The following is an 8,736-nucleotide window of genomic DNA, read 5'->3' as shown; positions in this document are numbered from 1 at the left end:
AAAGGGAGGGGGACGCAGAAATGCAAATGCAACCTTGGTGCTACCAGCAGACTTGGCATTGCATGAGTAACCATGCAGCTTTTTGCAGCAGACCTGCCTCCAGCAGGGAAAACGCTTCGAAGGAAGAAAGCGATAGCCCAGAATGAGAAATTGCTGCTTGCCAAGGAACATGCAACAGCATCTGGAGGCTGCAGGGAAATCCATCCGCTGCCTCTGGAAGATACTGTCCTTGCTGTGCCGCAGCGGTTTAGCAGCAGCAATGAGAACGCTGAGCTGCCCGCCTGACACAGGCTCCACTGCACCTCAGCTGCTCAGACCTGCCTCTCCCCTGCCCTTCCCAACCCCTCTGCAACTCCCCGGGGAATCTGGTGGGACGAGCACGGCTGCGACAGTTGACTCCAGGCAGCATCAGCATTTCAGGAGCACACGGCAATGGTGCTGCTTTGCCTGGAAGGGCACCTCCGAGCACAGGAGCACTTCTCACCGTTGGGCTGAACCAGGCGGGTGGGCAGAACTGGTATGCAGGCCCTGACAGAGCGGTCTGGGAAGGACCTGGTACCAGGAATGAGGGGTGCTGGAGCCGTGGAGGCTGCTCTGAGCACGGTCTCAGACGCTCTTCAGGAAAGCTGGTGTCAGCTCACGCTGCCCTTAGCAGAAAGGAGCTGCACGGCCAAAGCCTCCAGAGGATGTGGCCCTCCCTCTTTAAGAGGATGCCAAGGAGGTCGTTTACCTGTTTGTTATCAGGTGTGTGGTCTCCCTCTTGTCCCCAGCCCCTGGCATGGGTGGGTGCTGGTTTAGCTCAGCACAGGGCTGGTCCCACATGCTGAGCACATGCTGCTGCGCAGCTCTGAGCTGCCTGAAGGAGATGGTGAGGTGGATGCTGTGTGGATCCAGCCTGCCAGGGCTCCCAGCGGTGGGATGTCTGCATATCCAGCCACCAGCAGCAGAGGCTGAAACACCTCCTCTCCCTGGGCTGCAAAGTGCTTGCACTGACCTGGGCAGTCCAAGGAATGCCTCTGCCTCAGCCTCACCTTCACATCCCTCTACAACGGCATCGTGGGGTGTCAGAAAAAACCTCACCCCTCACCCTGACAGTCTGCAGAGGTGAACCAGGCTGGCTCCGTAGCAGTGGAATTATCCCCAGCGAGGCAGTGTCTCCCCCAGGACCAGCTCATGCCACAACACAGGAGTCATGTCCTCCTACCTGAAGCCAACTCTGCCTCCAGATGGGAGATGGACAGTTCACTGCCCCAGGTAGCAGTTTCTCACGATGTCACAGCCCTTTTAATGAGCAGCCAGTCCTGCAGCTCCAAGGAGGAGGGCGGCCCCCTCTCTGACACACACTGGAAGGCCAGGAACCACTGAGTCTGGCCTGGCATGTCCAAGGACTTCCCAATGCTGAACAGCCTGAGCCTTCCAGGAGTGTCTAGATCTTGTCCTGGAGGTCATATGCTGGGAAATACTCCAGGTGTGACAACAGCAAGGACAACGAAAGAAACCTAAGTGGAGGGGAGAAGACTTCAGGTGCCTAGCGACTCCCCAAAGCAATGTCTTGGACCCCAGGGCCAGGAGCTCAAACCAGCCCTTTGATGAAGCTCGTGTCCAAGTGCACTATCAGCATGCGAAGAAAGGACATTTCTTTGCGCGTGTTCTCAAAGATGACGCGAGGGTCGTCAGACTGGCAGCGCAGGCAGTTGGGGGCCATCACCATGGCCAGGTTATTCACATCCATCTTTGTTCTGCCCACGTTTGACGGCTGAGCAAAGATCTGCAGGTAATAAGAAGACATTCAGCTGGAGCAGTGGAAAAGGGCAAGAAACTCCAAACACACGGCCTAAGAGGTGCATGGACAGCAGAGATGTGGCCTCCGTGAGGGACAATGCCCTAACAGCCACACATGCACAGGAGAAGACCACTATGCTCTGACATAGCTGACAGCACGGGAGCCTCAGCAGACAGGGAATATCTTGCAGATCTCAACCTTTGGGACCAACCCCATGTTCCACAAGTTGAGGAACATTGTTTATGGCTCCCATAAGGGCCAAGGCCAGCAGACCCCCCTCCACCAATCCTACCTTTAAATACAGGTGAGAGGTCCTAAACCCCTGCCGATGGCCTACCACAGCTGTCCCACTATCTGTGCTCCGTAGGACAGACAGGGGGCTGCCTACCTGCAGGAAGTGTATGAGGTAACACAGCACCAGTCTGTTGAGCTCCGGCAAAAGCTGCACCACGGCCACGGCAGCATCGGGGTTCTCGTAGTTGCTGATACACTCTTTGTAGAACTGCTGGGGGATCACGGGCTCCTCCAGCTCCCGATACCACAGCTTGAGAAGAGAGGCTGGGCAGAAAGCAGGGTGCATGAGAACAGCTCTAGTTACCTCCCCACCACCTTCAGAGGCACACTTGGCAGCGAGACTGAACGCCTCAGGAAACAGAGGACAGAGAAGAGGTTCTGCACTTGTGCTGCTTCACCTTATTTCAGTCTTGGCTCTGAAATTCTCAGGCAGCTGAGAATGGCCACTTAGAGGGAAATGCTGGCTCTCATCTACCTGCTCCTCCAGGAAGCGGCTCTGGGGCCGCCTAAAGAAGAGGACAACGTGACCTCGGAGCTGGAGTGCTGCTCCGGAACGACTCCCAGCCACTCTGCAGGCTGCCCAGCTCGCGCAGCCTCGCTCCGTCGGAGCCAGCGGGATGGCGAGGTTCCCCACCACCCCCAGCGTCTTACTGTGGGCAATATTTGGAAAGGCACAACGAAAACCCAGTTGGTGAAGACGGCCTGCGTACATGTCCCCAGGCAGCAGCACACCTCCGGGGCTGCTCCCCTCTGCACTCCACCATGGCTGAGGCTGCAGCACACGCACCTACCTGGGATGTTGGGGTCACTGAGGCCGCTTGGGATTCTCCACTGATCCACCTGCAACTTCAATGCGTTGACTTCATCTATGTCACCAGGTATCCTGCAAACAGAGCCACAGCAAAGGCGCTTTACAGAGCAAGCAGGGCAACATGCCTGGTGGGGCAGCCAGCCAGCGAGCCGTGGCTCCGACGCTGCTCCCAGGGCTCTGGGGAAAAGGGAGCACACACCAGTGGCAGCTCCAGAAGCAGCCTCAGAGGGAACGAGTTGCCTGTTTTTAGACACAGCTTTAAAGTGGGAGTGGAAGAAGATCTTGTCTCCTTCCCACTAGCTCAGACATAAAGATTCTGTCCTCAGGAGTGATTATTTTCTGTAACTGGGCCTCTCTGCAGCATGTTCAGTCCAAAGATAAGAAGCATCTCTGGCCAAATATCCCAAGATATCGGAAACCTTTACAAGGCAAAGTTGAGTCTTTTTCTAGCTACTTTAAATCAAGTTTACCTACTGAAAAACTAGCACAAGTCTTAAATAAAACAAAAAACCCCAACAAAACCCAAACCCGAACAAGAATCCCCTATGTTCACCATATAGATTGTCTCTCTTGACTCCTCACGTCTTGTGCATCTTCAAGGCTGATGTGCTGCATTTGATGAACTGCTCTGCCAGGAACCCAAGAGCTCATCCCTTCCCCACACTGGCCAGTTACTACAGTTGAAGGTGATGCAAGTTCAGTGCCTCGCCTGGGTACCTGCTGTCCTAAGTGGTTCAAGTCACATCTACACTGTCCCCTCCATGCACTTGCATGCAGTAGCATTTAGCACAGAGGTGATTCCTGAACCTGGGAAAGGTCAGCGGACTGCTGTTCTCAGGGAAAAGGAAGCACGTGGAGGTCAATCTTGACTTCAGCTTTGAGAAAAGCTGAAATCTTGATTTCAGCCTTGATTTCTGAATCTTGATTTCAGCCTCTCAGCTTGGAGGACTGACATGCGGGTGGCTCAAAAGTCACACAGTGCCCCAAAAGCTCACCTGAAAATCCCCTCCGTCTGCTCTCCTCCCAGAGCCAGGACCTGCTGCGACAGCTGCGTCTGCACCCAGGGCAGCTTGTTACCCGGGTACATGTCCTGCTGCCGCAGCATGATTTCCTCCAGAGAGCTGCCGAAGAGCGATGGCGTCACGATGGCATTCCTGGCATGCATTATCTCTTCCACTGTGGGTTTACGGAGGCCCTGAGAACAGAGAAGAGCTCAGTGCAGCTGTGGCAGCCAGCCCACAGAGCCACAGCGACCTGGGGATGGTGGTGGCAAGTGGCCAGGACGGAGAGGGCTGCCCGTGCTCGTGGGCACCTCGCTGGCCTCCTGGCAGCACAGCTCTTGCTCTGCAGCCTTCACTTCCTAAAATCATGGGGGGTTCAATTCATCAGGCCCAAGAGCAGCAGAGAAGCTGCTGCCTGTTGGCAGGAGACCGCTTTGGAGAGTGGGGGCTGGTTTTGCAGGGACTCTGTTGCCGTGTTTTGCACAGCAGCGGGGCTGCTCCAGCTGTAGCTCTACCTGCTGGCATGGCAGGAGGAAGGATGGAGCCTGGCCGGGCCCCGGCCGTGGTGTCAGCAGAGGGCACACGTACGCTGGCCTGGTGCTGGGTGAGCGCTTGGCCAAGGGACAGCTGAAAAACAGCCCTTTGGAGAAGGGAATTCCAGGTTATGTCCAAGTCCAGGGAAAGCTTCGCTCTCAGAGGTGCTAAAGCTGTCTGAAAAGCGGGCACTGGGACCTGTTGCTCCTGAAAGACACTGACACTTGCAAAGGTGTTTGAATCTCCCCTGGCAGAGACCTGGAGAAAACGCAGAGCCCGGTGCCAACGGCCATTCGACAGCGACTCCGTGGCTGAGCGGGAAGCGTGATGCAGAGAACGCTCCCGGCAACCCCTTGGAGGGCGGCAGCTGCCGGGGCTGTGGCTGTGTACGATGCACGCCCGGTCGTTTTCTGGAGCCTTCGTCCCTCCCGAGGTATTTGAGCTATTTGCTCACTGTATGTGGAGTCCAGAAGGCAGGGAGGCCCCAGAGGGATTTGCAGAAATAAAAGACAAGCGGATCTGGCTCGGAGACCTAGGACGGACAGGCTGGGGCTGCCTGCCAGCTTTCACAGCCCCGTGCAGAACTGTGCGGAGGAAAGGCAGGAGGGAGATCTCCAGATAACAGAGCACGGAGGCTCCCCTCCGTGCCAGCCATCTCCGCTGCATGACTTTTTGAACTGGGAATGAACAACTCTGCAGTAAACCAGCTGCGAGACCCAGCCCATGCAAGCTCTCAGTGGCAACGGGAGACTCTTCCCTCACCTGAAGAAACTGAATGATGAGCATCCGCTGCACAGACAGCTCCTCTTACCCTGGAGACAGGAAAACATCAGGATTGTCCTCCACGTCCCTAAAGCCAGCGAGTGCCCAGCTGCGCAGCCGCTGGCATGGCAGGCACCGCTGTCTGCCAGGAGGACGGCGGGATATGGGCAGCAGCCTTCTCCCCCACGTTCATGGGAAGATGAGCCCGGAGCAAGGCTCCTCCGCTCAGTCTACCTCCATTTCCCATTGCTGAATCAGTGGTAATCTGCGAGTCATGGGACCGGGACCGACTGCTGTGGGAGCAAGCATGCCACACACGCAACCCACGGGCACTGGAGCCGGGGCAGCTGCTCACCTTTTTGCCTCCAGTGACAGCTACTTTCTGAAGCTTCCGGTAGCAGTATTTGGCGTAGGTGCTGATGGGGAGACCTGGCGGGAGGGAGAAAGGAACAGTCAGCCCACAGCACCAGGCACCCACCACACCGAAGCCCTTCAGAGAGCACTGGTGCAGCAGTTCCCAGTGGCACAAACAGCTGGGCAGGGCAGAGATTGCCCAAACTGCCCACCGAGTGCCCCGAAGCCACCCGGACCTGCAGCCCCATGGCAAGTGGCGCCAGTGCAAGCCGGTGCTTGGGCTTGGAGGGATTTGTCTCCTAAGCCAAGGCTCGTAGCTCTGCACCTCCCACCCCTGCTCCTGCAGATCTCCATCTCTGGCATGAGGAGCCTGATCCCGTCCCGTCTCAGCACAAGGTGCCCATTCAGCATTCACAGCCTGAGCCCGCGTGTGAGGGCAAGTCCTTGCTCCCGGCGGCGTGGCCGGAGCTACACGGCTCACGGACACGGGGCTGGGTATTTCCATATTGCCAGATCTCAGCCAAGGAGCATGCAGAGCCAGCCTCCTGCCAGGAAAGATTTCAAAGTGTTTTAAACAAATTGTTTACGACCCTAGAACTGCAGTGCCGGACTAGGGAGACAGGCAGCAGCTGAGAAAGGCGTGCGGGGCCGGAGAGCCAGGGCCAGCAGCAAGAGCGAGCTCAGGATGCACGGAGAGGTGCAGGAGGATGGCAGGTCTCCCTCATCCTGCCAAAGCCCTGCAGAAGGCTTCCTCCCTCATCCTGCCAAAGCCCTGCAGAAGGCTTCCTCCCTCTCCTGCCTGCAGCCTCCTCCAACCCAACCTTGCACCGTGAGGCTGGGGTGTGCTCTGCCACCTGAGGAAAAGTGGGCACGCTGCAGCCTGGGAGCTTCACCACAAAAGCTGCTGCGCTCCGCAAGAACGGCTGCTCCGGCTGCGCTCGGTTCAGCGCTCTCGGAGGGTGAGCGGAGCCAGGATTCACAAAGCCAATCCCCGTGTGACACCAACAGAAACGTCTGCGCTGACAGAGCCCTGATTTCTGGGAGAGTTGTTCCAAAACCGTTGGCCTTTTGTTCTTTTCCGAGTCAAAACCAAATTGCTTGCTGAAAGCAGTGAACGGATCTGCCCTATTTGGTTCCCTGCCAGGCTCAAAGCTCGCAGCAGAGTTCAAAATACTTGTGGCTTTTCGAATCTCCATTCTGGTCAGATGCTGCGCATTTCGGATCGGCCTTTCACACACCCTATGGCTTAGGTAAGCTGGTCAGGAGCCTGGAGTTCCTCAAACCTTCTCGATGTGGAGGGAGGACAAGCTCTTCCCAAGCAGAACAATTCCCAAAGGTGAGAGACGCACTTCTCCCCGTTCCCCTCTCAGCCACCGGACAAATCGCAGTCCTCGGCTCCCCACGACGAAACAAGCCCCCTCTGCTTCCACCCATCTGCTTGACTGTCACAGCTGGAGCAGAGCCTCTCCAGAACGCCGGAGCAGTGCTGAAGGAGGTACAACAGCATCCCCCTCTCCCGCAGGAAAAGGGAAGGAAAGTCAGTTTTAAGAATTTCTCTCCCTTGGGAATATCAAAAGCAAAATATTTCCCGTATGCAAAAATCTTACTAATCCCAGGCATGATTTATACTGGAAATGTTCAAGGATTAAAGAAAACAAAACCAACGAGCTGCTTTGCGATGCTTTGCTATTTCAGGTTTCGGCTGCTGTTGTTAGAATGTGCAGACACACCCCGAAGCAAAGCGTCGTCCGCTTCGCAAAGGAGGGAATGGGAAAAGGACCAGACTGTCTCTGCATCACAACAACGTCGCGGGAGGCAGCGCAGTCAAAACTAATAACAGGAAACGTTTTTTCGCACTGTAATTAGACCATGAAACCCATAATCACCCCAAGAGTTTAACAAGGTTTGCAAAGGAACTGGGTGCCTCGAAGAGCCTGCACGGCTGGCGCGTGGGCAGCAGCCAGACGCGTTTGTTTGAAGGCTGTTTCGTACCTTCCCAGAAAGCTCCCCAATCCTGGGAAAAGCCTAAAACTTACATCCTGTGCTTTCTGCAGCGAGGCATCCTGCTCCCGACGACGGCCACGCTGCAGCCTCTGACCCAGAGGGGACCGTCGGGGCCGCACGTGGAGCCAAGCGAATTTCCAGCAAACGACCTGCAAACCAAACTCGTCCCGCGCGCGAGAGGCCGGAGCTGCTCCTGCCCACGGACCCGAGGCGCCAGGAAAGCAGAGGGAGCCCTGAGGAACGGGGTGACGGCGCTCTGCCGCAGCGGGCGCAGGACGAACGGCTCTCGCAGGGGCTCACACCCCGAACGTGCGGGCGCCCGGCCATGAACGCGCCCGGCGTCCGAGCACGCGCGGAGTGACAGGGGTGAAGGAGATGAGCAGAGGCCAGGAGGCAAGCAGCGAGCGGGAGAGGGAAACGCAAGGCAGAGGAGCAGAATTTAGCTTTAGTCTCCGCTTCTCCAAACCGGTGACCTGACTCGACCATCTGGCTGCTTTTAAAATGCTCAGCTGGAGACGGGCTTCTGGCATTTCGCTCACCACGCGTGGTCAGTTCTCCTAACGAGCGGGCCAGGTACTCTCTCTGCTCCCCAGCTCCCATCCCGCAGCGCAGCAACGGGCACCTTTGCCTGCACGGGCTGGAAAGGGCTAACATCGAAGGCAATTCCACTTCCCTGAGCACGTCCTGTATCTGTGGGATCCAAGTTGATCTGTTATTTCCTGCGGTACCACGGGAGCCCCAGGAGCTCGGGAACAGAAGACTGCTAACAACCCACACAGTGAAAAATAGTTTGCAAAGGAAAATATTTTTCCATGTGGTGGCCTAGAAATCCATGTGAGGAGCTTCTTGAAGAACCTCTCCTTTTATAACAAGTTAAAATCCAGGCAGGGCACACGAAGGAACACAGCTTCTGGAACAGACTTGAACACTCTCCTGCCAAAAAATGTCTTAAAAAATGCAGCAAACAATGTGGATTCAGAACCCAGCCATGGGACACGTATTTTAGCACAGCAGAAGCTTTTGTCTTGGTATGTCTCTGATCTACTGCAGTCTCTCACGGCGCTCAGCCTGGCACAGGCTCTCAGCCTGGGGCCCTGTCTCACTGTGCTCCTCATCAGTGGGGTAGGTGCCTCCTGAACAGCCCAGTGGGGCTTTGCAGTGGTGCTGCTCTCCTGGCTTTGCTCTGCCCAGGT

At 56.5% G+C, this 8,736-nt stretch overlaps 1 protein-coding gene across 1 annotated transcript in view; it reads right to left on the bottom strand.

Moving 5' to 3' along the window:
- Positions 1 to 1,543: 1,543 nt before the first annotated feature.
- Positions 1,544 to 8,736, bottom strand: part of LOC104383682 (rho GTPase-activating protein 39-like) — a 32,657-nt gene continuing 25,464 nt past the window's right edge. Inside the window, 5 exon segments of the mRNA XM_086623124.1 lie at positions 1,544 to 1,768; positions 2,172 to 2,341; positions 2,869 to 2,960; positions 3,884 to 4,083; positions 5,541 to 5,614. Of these exon segments, the coding sequence (XP_086479250.1) occupies positions 1,574 to 1,768; positions 2,172 to 2,341; positions 2,869 to 2,960; positions 3,884 to 4,083; positions 5,541 to 5,614 (731 nt within the window). The 3' untranslated portion in view covers positions 1,544 to 1,573.

This window comes from Tauraco erythrolophus, chromosome 18, assembly GCF_009769465.1.
Source record: "Tauraco erythrolophus isolate bTauEry1 chromosome 18, bTauEry1.pri, whole genome shotgun sequence".
Taxonomy (NCBI): domain Eukaryota; kingdom Metazoa; phylum Chordata; class Aves; order Musophagiformes; family Musophagidae; genus Tauraco; species Tauraco erythrolophus.
This window is presented reverse-complemented; position numbering and strand designations above follow the sequence as displayed.